Source organism: Lampetra planeri, chromosome 57 (assembly GCF_965212315.1).
Source record: "Lampetra planeri chromosome 57, kcLamPlan1.2.h2, whole genome shotgun sequence".
In the NCBI taxonomy this organism is placed as follows: domain Eukaryota; kingdom Metazoa; phylum Chordata; class Hyperoartia; order Petromyzontiformes; family Petromyzontidae; genus Lampetra; species Lampetra planeri.
Genome location: NC_136163.1, coordinates 1,360,035 through 1,376,707, shown reverse-complemented (window position 1 = coordinate 1,376,707; position 16,673 = coordinate 1,360,035). Strand labels below are relative to the sequence as shown.

The window sequence follows — 16,673 nt, the reverse complement described above, 5'->3', positions numbered from 1 at the left end:
CTGGTGTCAAGGATATGGTCCCGTATCCGCTGTTCTGTTACTATATAGTCCAGCAGATGTTCTTGTTAGGACCCGGTATGCATTCATGATGTTGTGTGGATGTGCCGATGCCGGAACAACGTGTTGGTAATTACAAGCCCATGGGCTGCACAAAAATCTAGTTGTTATTGAGCTGATCTGGCCCATGCCTTCCAATCACTCCAGACCAGGTGCCAGCATCATGACCAACTCGGGCATTAAAGTCACCCAACAGGATTACTCTATCCCGAGGTGATAGAAGGCATTTGACTCATCGGTCTTGCCTGCATCCCTCCACGGATGTTCGTCTTCGGTTGGGGCATAAGTAACCACGACCACCACTCCTCACCTCTGGTTGATGGGAAGACGAGCCCAAAGTAGCCTGGGGATTACAGCTTCCCACACCTCACCGCCATGCTCCCACGCCCCCTTCATTATTTTGTTCATAATGTAATGCGGGCGTAAGCGACCTTCCGGAGGTGACGTCACGGGGGGTGGAGTCATGTGACGTGGGGGTAAGGTTCGGGGCTTTAAGCGGGTAAACCGGAAGGGGAAGGTAGTCGGGGTGTGAGCGGAAAAGAGTGAGGCCACGCGGGCAAGTGTGGAGAGGGGGGGCGCCGACGGCCATCGGGAGCCAACCCCGAAGATAAGAGGAAGCTGCGGAGTGGTGTGCAGCTGGGGAGGAGACAGCCAGGAGGGCTGCGTGTTAGAGGCAGCGGTGTGGCTGCCAGGAGGAGCTGCGGAGAGAGAGAGAGAGGGGGCTGCTTGTTAGAGGCAGCGGTGTGGCTGCCAGGAGGAGCTGCGGAGAGAGAGAGAGAGAGCAAGAAGCTGTGAGAGCTGCGGAGGGAGAAGAGCAGCAGAGAGTACAGCCAAGGGGGGCTGTGTGAGAGAAACAGCAGCGGAGCTGCTGTTGTGGATCGGGCCGACATTGGAGTCAGCACCGTGGAGAAGCTACAGAGTAAAGACAGCCGTGTGGGTGTACAGCACGAACCGAATAATAAAGGACACTGAGCCAGACATCGTGGTCCAGTCGTTTATTACACTGGTGTCGGAAGTGCAACGGCATGTCGAAACAAGTGAGGAAGAAAGTTAATCCGGCGCCTGCATCGGCTTCTTCGTCCGACGACGACGAACTCCCTCCAACCACGGATCCTGTTGGGGTGGTGGAGGAGAGCCAGGCTGAGGCGACCACGGGAACGGGAGTGGAGGATGTTGGCGCGGTGGCGGGTCCGTCGACATCATCAGACGCGGATCAACGATGGCAAGCGATGGCGGTACAACTGGAGGCACTTAAGGACGTCCTGGCGCATCTATGCCATCTCGTCGCGCCAGGGACGATGGATGATGCAAGTGGTGCTCCGCGGGCCGCCACGTTGCCTGTCCTGCCGCCGCCATTGCCCACGCGGCAAGAGGCCGCCATTTTGCGCGCTCCGTGGCGCCAAACCGCCATCTTGGCCACGCCGCGGGCCGACGCCATTTTGAATTTGCCATCACAACCACCACCATTGGAAGACGGCGGGAAGAGGAGTCGGAGTCGCCACCTTACAACGGTTAAAGAATTTTCCGTCGGTGGGGACTGGAGCGCGTTCGCCTGCCGCTTCTTGGCGGCGGTACGCACAGCAAGATGGACCGATGCGGAGGCTTTGGAGGTGTTGCCGACTCTCCTGGACGACGAATCTGTCCGATTCTTCCGTTCCATAGCGACCGATAAGAAGGCAACTTTATGTGGTGTTTTTCAAGAAATGGCCGATGCTTATGAGCCACCAGATGATGCGCATCGGCGATTCGCTCAACGACAACGAGCACCAGAGGAGTCGCCCGTGGCGTTCAGGGGTGCGGTGCTGGAGCTGGCCATGGCAGCTTATCCTGAGACGCCACAGGACCTGCTTGAGCCTCTCATATTAGGGAAAATGTTGGAGCTGTCTCGGGATCTAGGGATCCCCATGCCTGTGTGTGGGCATGAGAAGCTAACTTCCCGGATGGCTGCTAAGTGTCTCGATGCGCAATTCAACCTCCGTCGCTGGAAACAAGTGACGGCGTGGACGGGGGGGCCCGTCAAAGATGGGGATGCGCTGGGATGGAACCCTGCGCAGGCCGTCTATGTTCCGGATGACCGGGGCCCTCAACAACTGACGGCCGCCTCCGCTCCATGGACGGGACGCGGCGGGCCGAGACCGCGCGCGGTGCTACCAGAACGGGGCCGTCAGGAGGCGAGGCCTGCGCTTCGGCGCAACGAGGCCGAATGTTTCCGCTGCGGGCGTAGGGGCCACTACGCCAGAGACTGCTGGGCCCGCTTCCCGGCTCCGCCGCAGCAGGAGGCCTCGGCACCGGTCAAGTCGGCTAAAGATCCTCCGAAACAGGCATGTCGGCACGCACCAGACACTCGGCAAGGCTTTCCACCTCACCCACCACCTGTGTTGCGCGATCCTATTGTTGTTGTTAAAGAAAGGCCATCGACGGGGCCTTGTCATTCAGTTACGCAGTGGCGCAAATTGGCACGGAGAGTTGTCGCGGCCGCTACGGGTTCGTCCACTGTACCGGGGTCCATACAAGGTGTGGACGTGCGCATTTTGGTCGACTCGGGGGCGTCTGCGACTATTATTTCGGATGTCATTTTCCATCTGTTGGGCATTCCGTCGGGGGCTGTGCGTCCGGTTTATGGGTCGTGCGTCGCTGCGAACGGGGGTAGCATGGGCATCGTGGGTCAGGTGGATGCTAAGATATCTATTGGGGATGTGTCGGCCTCGGGTGTTGTGTTGATATCGAGATCTTTGGCGGTTCCTTGTTTGTTAGGCACCGATTTTTTGGCTAAGATGCCCATTTTGATCAAAATCAATGAGAATTGTATTGAACTGCCGGGGGGCCGTCAAATCTCGTTTCTGCCGTCGCCCTGGGGGCGACCTGCTTCGGCCGTACAAGTGCAGGCGCTGTCCGTCGCATCTGTGGACATCCCACCTGGTACACAGATGCTTATACCCTTGCGGTATCGGAAGCCCCTGCCTGATCGGCTAGGAGCAGTAGGGGTCTTATTGTCACCGTCCGCCACGATAACAACCGGGTTGGCGTTAGTGGGGGCACAGACCATCGTCCGGCCGGATCAATTACCGTTTTTACAGGTGCTTAATGCGGGGGGAGAAAACGTCCGTGTCCCGGCCGGTACGGTTGTGGCACATGCCACTACGGCGTTTGCGACCCATGATTGTCCACATAGCCGGGGAGTTGTTGCTGGGGTTTCCGAGCCAAGGAGTTCGGATGATCGTTGGGTTGCTCAATTATGTGACGAAAATTCTTCCCTGTCCATGGAGCAACGTGGTGCGCTGCGTAAATTGTTGTTGACATATTCCGATGTGTTCAGCTCCGATGATTTGGATTTGGGCCGCACTTCCTTGCTTTACCATCACATTGAGACGGGCGATGCTGCCCCTATTCGATTAAATTCGCATCGGATGAGTCCTGCGGAGCGAGAACACGTACGGGGGGCAGTGGAAGACATGTTGGCTGCGGACATTATATCGCCATCTAACAGCCCATGGGGCGCTCCAGTCGTCTTGGTTAAGAAGAAGGATGGCAAATTGCGATTTTGTGTTGATTTCCGCAAATTGAATAAGATATCGGTGGCAGATGCGTACCCTCTGCCGCGTATGGATGACTCCCTCGACGCATTGTCGGGGGCTAAGTTCTTTTCCACACTGGACCTCTCTTCGGGATTTTGGCAGCTTCCCCTTGACGAGTCCTCACGGGAGAAAACCGCATTCCGTACGCCTCAGGGGTTATTTCAATTCAACTGTCTCCCGATGGGATTGAATGCGGCCCCTGCTACATTTCAAAGATTGATGGAGCTCGTTTTGACGGGGTTGCAGTGGGAGACATGTCTTATATATTTGGACGATATCATTGTCTTCAGCCGCACATTCGATGAACATTTGACGCGGCTGGAGACAGTGTTTACGAGGATGCGTTCTGCCAAATTGAAATTCAAACCAAAGAAATGTCACCTACTGCAACGGTCCGTCCGCTATTTGGGGCACATTGTGAGCGCTGAGGGAGTGTCCACGGATCCGGAAAAGACGGCGTGCGTCCGGGATTGGCCGACTCCGGCCACCGTGGGGGATGTTCGGCGGTTTTTGGGATTTGCCTCGTATTACCGAAGATTCGTGCCGGGTTTTGCGACGATTGCGAGGCCTTTGCATCTCCTTACGGGTAAAGGACGGAAGTTTGTTTGGGGACAGCCGGAGGAGGCGGCCTTTCGGAGTCTGCGTGATCTATTGGCCACGGCCCCAACATTGGATTATCCCGATTTCGATCACCCATTCATTCTTGATACGGACGCGAGTGACACAGGTATTGGGGCGGTGTTATCACAGTCTAAAGGGGGTGTAGAGCGTGTCGTGGCGTATGGTAGCCGAGTCTTGTCTCCTGCGGAAACCCGCTACTGTGTCACTCGCAGAGAACTATTGGCGGTTGTTTTTTTCCTACGGCAATTTCGACCATACCTCTACGGTCGTTCTTTTATTGTGCGTACGGATCATGCGGCCTTGCAATATGCCCTTAAAATTGACCAGCCATCCGGACAGTTGGCACGTTGGTTGGACACGCTACAGGAATTTTCCTTCCAAATTCAACATCGGAAGGGTGTGCGCCATGCGAACGCTGACGCACTTTCCAGATTACCGCGGCGCGGCCCTTGTAAATGTGAGTCGGGGACGCATAGGTGTTCGCCGATTCCAAACCCCCCTCAGCCGCTCACGCTGGCCGTCGAGAAGTCGGACACTCCGATGGAACCGGGACCGGCTGACGGGGTTTTGAATCTGCCGCGGTCTGTCTGGATCCGGGAACAGATGATGGATGAGTCATTGGTGTCCTTGCGGAAGCGGTCTGCTAAGGACAATGGGAGTCCGAGTACGGCTGTGGGGCCGCAAACCGCTCTCCGAGATGGTCTGCTTATGTGGCGGGAGGGGTTCCAGGAACGTTGGCGCCTGGTGGTACCAACGTCCTTGCGGTTCGAGTTGATTAGAACCCTCCATTGTGACACTCTCTTACATTTAGGGGTGCAGAAGACCTTGTTGACGTTGCAACGTCATTATTTTTGGCACGGCATGGCGACAGATGTCGTAGGGCACGTGCGCGCGTGCCCTGCGTGTGCACAACGTAAGCCGCCGAAACATCCTTACGTGCCGCCTCTCCAGTCCATTCAGGTGTCTCGAGTCAATGAATTGGTGGCACTGGACATATTGGGACCTTTTCCACCATCGGCGAGGGGTAATAAATATTTGCTGGTAGGGGTTGAGTACCTCTCCCGTTGGCCGATGGCCTGGCCGTTGCCCGATCAGTCGGCCGCGGCCATTACCGACGCCTTTTTGTTTGGGTATATTATGGATAAGGGGGCGCCTGAGAGACTCCTCACGGACCAGGGCAGGAATTTCTCTTCTAAATTATTGGCGGAAGTGTGCGCGGGCCTTGGGACTAAGAAAGTACGGACATCCCCATACCATCCGCAGACGGATGGTATGGTTGAACGGCTGAACAGGACATTGTCTGCCATGCTTTGCCATACCGTGAGTGAACAACAATCAGATTGGGATCTGCACATCCCCGGGGTGCTTTCGGCGTACAGGATGACGCCTCATGCGGCTACAGGATATTCGCCGTTTTACCTTATGTATGGTCGGGAAAACGTGCCGCCGGTGGATGTGCAATTGGGAACTGGGGTGAAGGGACCTCGGAAACCACTTCCTGAATACATCCAGGACACGGTTCGCCGAGTCACGGAGGCGCGGGAGAATGCCCGCGTGGCTACGGCCAAAGCCCAGGCCCGGAACGAGCGATATGCGCGACGGTCTGAGGGGGAGTGCCCTTGGAAGGTTGGGGACCTAGCCTGGCTTCATTGTCCACAGGTACGTCCGGGGACCTCGCCGAAATTGCACAAACCCTGGCATGGTCCCGTACGCCTCATTGCGGTTCCCAACCCACAGACAGCACGCGTCCAGATTGGGTCTCGTCGCTGGGTTGTGCATACGTCGCGCTTGAAACCATATGTTGCTCCCTTACATGATGCGTCATCCCCCAATATTGCCTTGCCGGGGTCTGTTGCTGCTGACTCTCCCCTGCCTGCGTCCATTGATCTCGCTAGAGCGCCTGTCGTACCTGTTCCAGACAGGCCGGCCGTGACATTGCGGGGGACGAGGGGCCCTGCTCGGAGGACGCCTGCCAGGTCTGCGGGACCTTCGAGCCCTGCAGCCCTTCCGACCCAGCTGCGGGCACGGTCACAGGACAAGCCCAAGACTAACTCTTTAGAGACACGGGACGGCGGTGGACTTCCAGCTGCGACAGGGGGATTACCCCCTGTCGTTCCTCGACTTTCATCGCGTTCCCGTTCTGCGAGTGGGCCGCCGACCGTCCGGGACGGGCCGGCGACCCGCACACGTTCCAAATCGCTTACGTTTCGTTGATTGTTGCTGTCTTGTTATTTTTTTCTTACAGTTGTATTTATTGCATGCTTTTGTACGATCGTTGATGTTGATTGCGTTGTTGTTGTTCTTGCTGTTACATTATATGCTTAGTGTCCTTTAGGGGGGGAAGCTCGGTTCGCCGCATTACGATTTGCTATTGGTCAGCCGAGGTCGGCTGGGATTTTTCTACGGGGGAGGGTGGTGTAATGCGGGCGTAAGCGACCTTCCGGAGGTGACGTCACGGGGGGTGGAGTCATGTGACGTGGGGGTAAGGTTCGGGGCTTTAAGCGGGTAAACCGGAAGGGGAAGGTAGTCGGGGTGTGAGCGGAAAAGAGTGAGGCCACGCGGGCAAGTGTGGAGAGGGGGGGCGCCGACGGCCATCGGGAGCCAACCCCGAAGATAAGAGGAAGCTGCGGAGTGGTGTGCAGCTGGGGAGGAGACAGCCAGGAGGGCTGCGTGTTAGAGGCAGCGGTGTGGCTGCCAGGAGGAGCTGCGGAGAGAGAGAGAGAGGGGGCTGCTTGTTAGAGGCAGCGGTGTGGCTGCCAGGAGGAGCTGCGGAGAGAGAGAGAGAGAGCAAGAAGCTGTGAGAGCTGCGGAGGGAGAAGAGCAGCAGAGAGTACAGCCAAGGGGGGCTGTGTGAGAGAAACAGCAGCGGAGCTGCTGTTGTGGATCGGGCCGACATTGGAGTCAGCACCGTGGAGAAGCTACAGAGTAAAGACAGCCGTGTGGGTGTACAGCACGAACCGAATAATAAAGGACACTGAGCCAGACATCGTGGTCCAGTCGTTTATTACAATAAGAAGAGCCACACCCTGTTGTTTGGCAGTCTCCTGCCTCAAGTAGAGGACTGTCCACCCCTCATGGTCGCAGCAGCCAGAGCCGGTCCACTGGACCTCCTTAATACCACAGAGATCCAGGCGGTACCGGTCCAGCTCCCGACAGAGGAGTGGCAGCCTCTCATCCGCAGTGAGCCTTCGACCATTCCACGTGGCCACCCACAGTGGCTTTTTTCTATTTCTGGAGGAACCCCGAGGGTAAAGATTCAGTCTCCTGGCTCCGGCAAATGGGCTTTGGCCAGGAGACGTCATGGATGCCTGTCCACCGGGGCCTCCGGCACAGGCTTAGTTAGATTTTTATTCCGTGGTTTAGTGGTACTTGGATTGAAGGTGGAGGGGTTACCAGCCCCTCGCACCCGTCCAGAGCCCCCTTTGGCCGCTGTGGTGGCTACAATCGCCATGAGGGGAATGGCCAATCTAAATTTTCCCTCCCCCCATGGCACTGCTGCTCATCACAGCGTTACCGTCCGGCACCAACGAGGAGGTAGGGGGTTGTTTTGCCGCTAACCCACACACACAAAGAACAAAGAACCCCCGTATAGCCTTTAACAGACTGTTTGGGCAAGTGCTGTTAGCGCGCACCTATGAAGGCCGGAATGGTACACGAGGGGGTGGGTGGCCAGCACCACGCCCGACCGCCTTTGTCTCCCTAGTGGCAATGTTTCACTGCACCAGGTACTCATTTGAGGCTGAGTCGACCTAGGGGAGGCCCGGGACCGGTTCAGATAATCGTCACTGGTGTTGGCCGTGAGCGGGAATCGAACTTGTGTCGCCGGGTTCATAGCGCAGCGCGCTAACCGCTGCAGTATCGCTCCCCACACACACACACACGTTTGTGCACGCACACCTACACAAGACAACGATCCTCCGTATAGCCTAAACAGACTGTTGGGGAAAGTGCCGTTAGCGAGCACCACCTACACACCACGCAGCGAACACGCACCCATTCACACACTTGCCCCAACAGTCCGTCAAGGCTGTACACGGGTGATCTCTGTCTCTGTGTTTCGTGAGAAGAGGGTGGTGTGAGCGTGGAGGAGTTCGTCAGCAAGCTTCCCGCGTGCGTCATCAAGCGAGGCAGCGTCGTGTCCGTCCGTGCGTCTGTACGGAGCCTGCTCATGGTGTGTATCGACAGAGACACGCACACAAAGACAAAGATACCCCCCTCCCCCGTATAGCCTCAACACACTGTTGGGGCAAGTGCTGTTCGCGAATTGCACCGATGAAGGCCGGCACGGCACCACATGTTGAGGGGGCGGGTGGCCAACACCACCACGCCCGGACGCCTTTGTCTCCCCAGTGGCGATGTTTACGCACCGCTACACCAGGTACTCATTTGAGGCTGAGTCGACCTAGGGGAAGCCCAGGACCGGTTCAGATAATCGTCACTGGTGTTGGCCGTGTGCGGGAATCGAATTCGAGATACTGGGTTCATAGCGAAGTGCCCTAACCGCTGCGCTACACACACAACATATAAAGATCCCCCATATAGCCTCAACAGACTGTTGGGGCAAGTGCTGTTAGCGAATTGCACCGATGAAGGCCCGCACGGCACACGAGGGGGTGGGTGCCCAGCAACAAACCCCACCACGACCGGTGCAGAGAATCGTCACCGGTGCTGGTGGCTGTGAGCTGGAATCGAACTCGGGTAGGCAGGTTCATCGCGCAGCACGCGAACCGCTACGCTACGTCTCCCCACGATAGATACATACAGATACATAGATACACATACATACAGACACATAGATACATAGAGATACATACAGACGCATAGATACATACAGATGCACAGATACATAAAGACACATAGATACATACAGATACATAGATACACATAGATACATATAGATGTATAGCCACATAGATATACATTAATACATATAGACACATAGATACATACGATACATACAGACGTAAAGATCATCCAGACACATAGATATGTACAGATACATAACAACAACTGCCATTCGCCACTAAGTGGCGGTGACGTCACCACGACGCTTGTGCCAGGTAATGTGCACGTTGAGGCCACGTGAAGTGTCGAACGCCCGCTGGCAGGAAGTCACGGGGCAGACCCAGGTGCCACGGGTCGACTGACTGAGATGACTGGCTGATGCACCACCTGTGCCCCCTACTTGTGCCAACTTGCTGTGCTAATGCCACCCGGCGCTCCACTCGTTGTTGTGAGCGTCGCTCCTCCCCCCTTCGTTGTTGTTGGAGGGCGACTGCCTCCAACTCCCCAGTAGCGTCCTTCACGAGCCTCCTCCACTGAGGCCGATCTTGACACCGCTGGTACCAGTCATCGGCAAGTCCACTCAGCTCCACGTCCTCCTGTACCACATCACTCCATCTCTTCTCTAGCCCGTGCCGCGCCCGTTTAGCCCCCTCGATCCGGCCAAACAAAATCTGTTTAGGCATGCGGTGGCTGGGCATGCGGGCTACATGACCCAGCCAACGCAGCCTTGCCTGCTGGATGAGCTCACCGATGGGACTTTGCCCAGATCTTTCAAGAATTTGTGAGCTCCTCACACAATCCAGCCTGGTTAAACCCAGGATGGATCGTAGGCAGGCCAGCCTAAATGTTTCTAACCGGCGAAGATGCTCCATTAGGGGGGTCCACGCTTCGCAAGCGTAGAGAAGGGAGGGAATGACCGTGGCCGAGAAGACCTGAAGCTTCGTGCTGGTCTCACTCTGCTGGTCTCACTCACAGGGTGACGACGATCCGGGGACTCGCACCAGAGGACTCATCACGGTGGAGACCAGCGTGGACAGGCGAGACAGCGGCGGCGTCGTCACCATCGTCGTTGTCATCGTCATCGTCGTTGTCGTCACTATGATCACCATGACGACGACCTTCATCATTGTCACCCATCTCTTCACCCCTAGCCCATCACGCCCCAGCTACGACCACGCCTACCCCAACCCCTACCACTACCAATACCCCTACCACTACCCCAACCCCTACCCCAACTCCTACCCCGATCACTACCCGAACCCCTACCACTACCCCAACTCCTATAACTATTCCAACCACTACCATTACCCCTAACACTACCCCTCGTCATTATGCGTTGTTATAATAACGACGTGGTGTGACTGTGTGTTGTGGTGTGTTGTGACGCGGAGTGACGCGGTGTGACGCGGTGTGTTGTGACGCGGTGTGACGTGGTGTGACTCTGTGTGTTGTGACGCGGTGTGACGTGGTGTGACTCTGTGTGTTGTGATTGTGTTGTGACGTGGTGTGTTGTGATTGTGATGTGACTCTGTGCGCTTCCGTGCAGGGCTGAGCGGGAGGGAGTGGGGGGGTTGGAGTTTGGCCGCATCGCGACCCTGAGAGTGAGGTCGGAGAGCGGAGAGGAGCGCTACCTCCTCCGGATGGAGGCCACCCACACCATCACTCACCTACGGGCTTACCTGGACTCTCACAGGTACACAAACACCGTCACTCACCTACATGCTCACATGGACTCTCACAGGTACACACACACACACCATCACTCACCTACAGGCTTACCTGGACTCTCACAGGTTCACACGCACACCATCACTCACCTACGTGCTTACCTGGACTCTCACAGGCACACACCGTTACTCACCTACGCGCTTACCTGGACACGCACAGGTATCCATGCTATGTTCGTCACGTGACCCGTGCTATGTTCGTCACGTGACCCGTTCTGTGTCCGTCACGTGACCCGTGCTGTGTCCGCCAGCTCCAGGCTGGGGCGGTCTCCAGGCTACGAGCTGCTCGCCGGCTTCCCTCCGCGCGTCTGCGACGACGCCGCGGCCTCGCTGGACAGCCTCGGCCTGGCGCCCAGCGGCACGCTGCTCATGCGAGTCGCCGTGGCAGCCCGGGCTACAGCGCAGACACCTGCAGTGCCGTGACCTACAGCACAGAGACCTACAGCACAGAGAGCTACAGCACAGAGACCTACAGCACAGACACCTACAGCACAGAGACCTACAGCACAGAGACCTACAGCGCAGAGACCTACAGCACAGAGACCTACAGCGCAGACACCTACAGCGCAGACACCTACAGCACAGAGACCTACAGCACAGACACCTACAGCACAGACACCTACAGCACAGAGACCTACAGCACAGAGACCTACAGCGCAGACACCTACAGCGCAGACACCTACAGCACAGAGACCTACAGCACAGACACCTACAGCACAGAGACCTACAGCACAGAGACCTACAGCACAGAGACCTACAGCGCAGACACCTACAGCACAGACACCTACAGCACAGAGACCTACAGCACAGACACCTACAGCACAGAGACCTACAGCGCAGAGACCTACAGCGCAGACACCTACAGCGCAGACACCTACAGCGCAGACACCTACAGCACAGAGACCTACAGCACAGACACCTACAGCACAGAGACCTACAGCACAGAGACCTACAGCGCAGACACCTACAGCGCAGACACCTACAGCACAGAGACCTACAGCACAGACACCTACAGCACAGAGACCTACAGCACAGAGACCTACAGCACAGAGACCTACAGAACAGAGACCTACAGCACAGACACCTACAGCACAGACACCTACAGCACAGAGACCTACAGCACAGACACCTACAGCACAGACACCTACAGCACAGAGACCTACAGCACAGACACCTACAGCACAGAGACCTACAGCACAGACACCTACAGCACAGACACCTACAGCGCAGACACCTACAGCGCAGACACCTACAGCGCAGACACCTACAGCACAGACACCTACAGCACAGACACCTACAGCACAGAGACCTACAGCACATACACCTACAGCACAGACACCTACAGCACAGACACCTACAGCACAGACACCTACAGCGCAGACACCTACAGCGCAGACACCTACAGCACAGAGACTTACAGCGCAGACACCTACAGCACAGACACCTACAGCGCAGACACCTACAGCACAGACACCTACAGCACAGACACCTACAGCGCAGACACCTACAGCGCAGAGACCTACAGCGCAGACACCTACAGCACAGACACCTACAGCGCAGACACCTACAGCACAGAGACCTACAGCGCAGACACCTACAGCACAGACACCTACAGCGCAGACACCTACAGCACAGACACCTACAGCACAGACACCTACAGCACAGAGACTTACAGCGCAGACACCTACAGCACAGAGACCTACAGCGCAGACACCTACAGCGCAGACACCTACAGCGCAGACACCTACAGCACAGACACCTACAGCACAGAGACTTACAGCACAGACACCTACAGCACAGACACCTACAGCACAGACACCTACAGCACAGAGACCTACAGCGCAGACACCTACAGCACAGACACCTACAGCACAGACACCTACAGCACAGACACCTACAGCACAGACACCTACAGCACAGAGACCTACAGCACAGACACCTACAGCGCAGACACCTACAGCACAGACACCTACAGCACAGACACCTACAGCACAGAGACCTACAGCACAGAGACCTACAGCGCAGAGACCTACAGCGCAGAGACCTACAGCACAGACACCTACAGCACAGAGACCTACAGCACAGACACCTACAGCACAGACACCTACAGCACAGAGACCTACAGCACAGAGACCTACAGCACAGACACCTACAGCACAGACACCTACAGCACAGAGACCTACAGCGCAGAGACCTACAGCGCAGAGACCTACAGCACAGAGACCTACAACACAGAGACCTACAGCACAGAGACCTACAGCGCAGACACCTACAGCACAGACACCTACAGCGCAGACACCTACAGCACAGACACCTACAGCGCAGAGACCTACAGCACAGAGACCTACAGCGCAGACACCTACAGCACAGACACCTACAGCACAGAGACCTACAGCGCAGAGACCTACAGCACAGACACCTACAGCACAGACACCTACAGCACAGAGACCTACAGCGCAGACACCTACAGCACAGACACCTACAGCACAGACACCTACAGCGCAGAGACCTACAGCGCAGAGACCTACAGCACAGACACCTACAGCACAGACACCTACAGCACAGAGACCTACAGCGCAGACACCTACAGCACAGAGACCTACAGCGCAGACACCTACAGCACAGACACCTACAGCACAGACACCTACAGCGCAGACACCTACAGCACAGAGACCTACAGCGCAGAGACCTACAGCACAGAGACCTACAGCGCAGACACCTACAGCACAGACACCTACAGCACAGACACCTACAGCGCAGACACCTACAGCACAGACACCTACAGCGCAGACACCTACAGCACAGACACCTACAGCGCAGACACCTACAGCGCAGACACCTACAGCACAGAGACCTACAGCGCAGAGACCTACAGCACAGAGACCTACAGCGCAGACACCTACAGCACAGACACCTACAGCACAGACACCTACAGCGCAGACACCTACAGCACAGACACCTACAGCGCAGACACCTACAGCACAGAGACCTACAGCGCAGAGACCTACAGCACAGAGACCTACAGCACAGACACCTACAGCACAGACACCTACAGCGCAGACACCTACAGCACAGAGACCTACAGCACAGAGACCTACAGCACAGAGACCTACAGCACAGACACCTACAGCACAGAGACCTACAGCACAGACACCTACAGCACAGACACCTACAGCGCAGACACCTACAGCACAGAGACCTACAGCACAGAGACCTACAGCACAGACACCTACAGCACACACATCTGTAGAATATGGGTGTACAGCATAACGGGTCTCTCCGATGTGTCTTTCGGATCGTGCCGCCATGTCATTCGGCACATTGTCCCGACGTTTTGCGCCCCCCCCCGCCCCCTACGCACCCGGGGATCTTCTGTTGAGCTTATCTCAAGCCACCCGCAGAAAGTTCCGCGTGGAGAATGGAGCACGAAACGTCCGGGACATCATTCCGGGCAAGGCGGCGCTACGAGGCGAGCGCACGTCGCAGAGTTGAAGCCGCGTCGGTGCGATCGCCCTCCACCTGCCCGTGGGTCAAAGCAGGGAGGTCGGGGGGAGGGGGGTATACGTACGGCAATGTTGAGTCTCAAAGTAAAAAGTGAAATAAACGAAGGTGTCTTCTCCCACCTCGGATGCGCGGCGTCGCGTACCGTTTCACCCGGCGGCTTTGCTCACGTAGATCACAGGGAGCGCTAAACCTCTTCGTCTTGTCCAGAGAGAGTGGTGACCTTTCGCTGAGGTGGTCCAGGAACCGTGTTCTTCCAAGGGGTGCCACGGTGGCTAGGAGATGTTAACTACCTCGCCTGGTCTACAGGAGGTCGTGGGTTCGATCCAGACCCTGACGCCTGCTGCTGTATATTTGGAGTTTGCGTGTCTCTCTCTCATCATCATCATGGTGGCTAGGAGATGTTAACTACCTCGCCTGGTCTACAGGAGGTCGTGGGTTCGATCCCGACCCTGACGCCTGCTGCTGTATATTTGGAGTTTGCGTGTCTCTCTCTCATCATCATCACGGTGGCTAGGAGATGTTAACTACCTCGCCTGGTCTACAGGAGGTCGTGGGTTCGATCCCGTCCCTGACGCCTGCTGCTGTATATTTGGGGATTGCTCTCTATGTGGCCGCGTGGATTTTTCTCCAAGTCCTCCGATTTTTCCCTCCACATTAAGAATCGACGTCACGCGTTCAAGTGGTTTGGCTGCTGTGAAGATCCCCGTGACGATGGGCCACTTCGTCGAGCTATCATTCGTGATGGGCCAGGCCGCTTCTGAAAGAAGAGGAGCTACATATATAGCTCAGTGGGGCCTTTACTTTGCAAAATAAAAATATAGTTTATAGTTTTAATCTGGATTTGAAGCTTTCGTGACTGCAGGAATCCCATACTCTTTGGTTCTTTCGGTAAAGTCACGTAGAAGAATAATAATAGATCACGACGTTTCGATCGCCACACAAGCAACCGTCATCAGGTGAGATCAACACAGCAGGGGAAATTCTGAAGGAGAAAGAGCTGCTGCAACAAGAGGTCATACAGGTAGGAACAGTTCCACACAGCCCACCAGGGATTACACTGGTCAACACACTTTTTCTGGCATAAGGTATTCCAGCGGGTTTAATGTAATTTTGGGGTGCTGATTCCAAATCTGGCATCAGTTTTTGTCTATCACATCAGGTTTTTGAGATATCAAATATTGCATTTTTAATAAAAATTGCAGAAGAAAAATATTAAATAAATGTGGATATCTACATAAAATTATATTGTAAACACACTATCCTAAAAATACAGCACCATATTTTAACACTAAAGCAGTCACTGACTCGCAACAACTTGCAATCATAAGTGACAGAGTTAATTTCGGGTAAAATCAATGAAAATGGGGTATGCCGATAGCATAAAATGAGATGTGATAGAATCAGCACCCTGCAATTAGTCTAAAACAGCTGCAAAAGTCCAGGCCAAAATTTTTTTTTTTGTTGTTGACCAGTGTTATTTGTCTGTCGTGCATAGCCCCTCCCAAACATGTAGTACGCTCCCGGATTGGTTGAAGTGCGTCACGTGGCCGCGAGCTTTCTGTCGTGCACGAATGCGCTGTCCAACCAAGTTCCTACCTGCCCACTCCGAAGGAACGTGTTAAAAGGTAGGAGGCAAGTTGCTGGTGCAGGCTGCTTCTAAAGGGTAGAAATGGGCATAGCCCAAGAGTCATAAACGACTGCTGAGCGTGAGACAAGGCGGAGATCGGAGGCAGGGGGAGAAAGAGGGGGGCATAGATAATCGGAGGCAGGGGGAGAGAGAGAAGCTGTGTTCGTGAATGTGACTCAGAGAGTCGAGAATAGCTGCTAACGACAGGTAGGAAGGGGGGGGGGGGCATCAAAGCCAGTTATGACCTAAACTGGTTAATAACATCTTTCCAATGATTGCTCAGTTTGTACCCATCTTCTCGGTTGAAATTGTGTTTATATATCTGGATGGCTTCATGGACAAATCTTTGGTGGTAGGTCGATGATTTGCAGAGTACCTTGGTCTCGGGAAAAAACAATATCGTGTGAGCCCACTGCGTTATAACGATGATCAGCCACGGCAGAAGTATTGGTTCTGCCGTGTTTCAAATCTGCCTTGTGTGCGCGAACACGGTCCGAGACATGTCGCTTAGTTTCCCCAATGTAACTGCTGCCGCAGACACAGCTTGGTTTGTAGACACCAGGGTATTGCATGTCAGGAATCACATCCTTCACAGATGGGATCAAATCACGGATTGTGTGTACTGTGTTGAATCGAACCTGGATCTTGTTTGTTCAAGATTTTGGAAATCTTTTTGGTAACACCTGCTATGTATGGCAAGGTGATGGTTTTGATTGGGTCCTCAGACGGTTCTCTCCCCATGGTTGGGAATACAGCTTTGCGGATTGTGCGGTTTGA

At 55.3% G+C, this 16,673-nt stretch overlaps 1 protein-coding gene across 1 annotated transcript in view; it reads left to right on the top strand.

Moving 5' to 3' along the window:
* UBXN11 (UBX domain protein 11) overlaps positions 1 to 11,316 on the top strand; it is a 63,858-nt gene extending 52,542 nt beyond the window's left edge. Inside the window, exons 11-14 of the mRNA XM_078618380.1 lie at positions 8,321 to 8,424; positions 10,014 to 10,075; positions 10,585 to 10,731; positions 11,017 to 11,316. Coding sequence (XP_078474506.1) covers positions 8,321 to 8,424; positions 10,014 to 10,075; positions 10,585 to 10,731; positions 11,017 to 11,188 — 485 coding nt within the window. The 3' untranslated portion in view covers positions 11,189 to 11,316. The remainder of the gene's footprint in view (positions 1 to 8,320; positions 8,425 to 10,013; positions 10,076 to 10,584; positions 10,732 to 11,016) is intronic.
* The last annotated feature ends 5,357 nt before the right edge of the window (positions 11,317 to 16,673 follow it).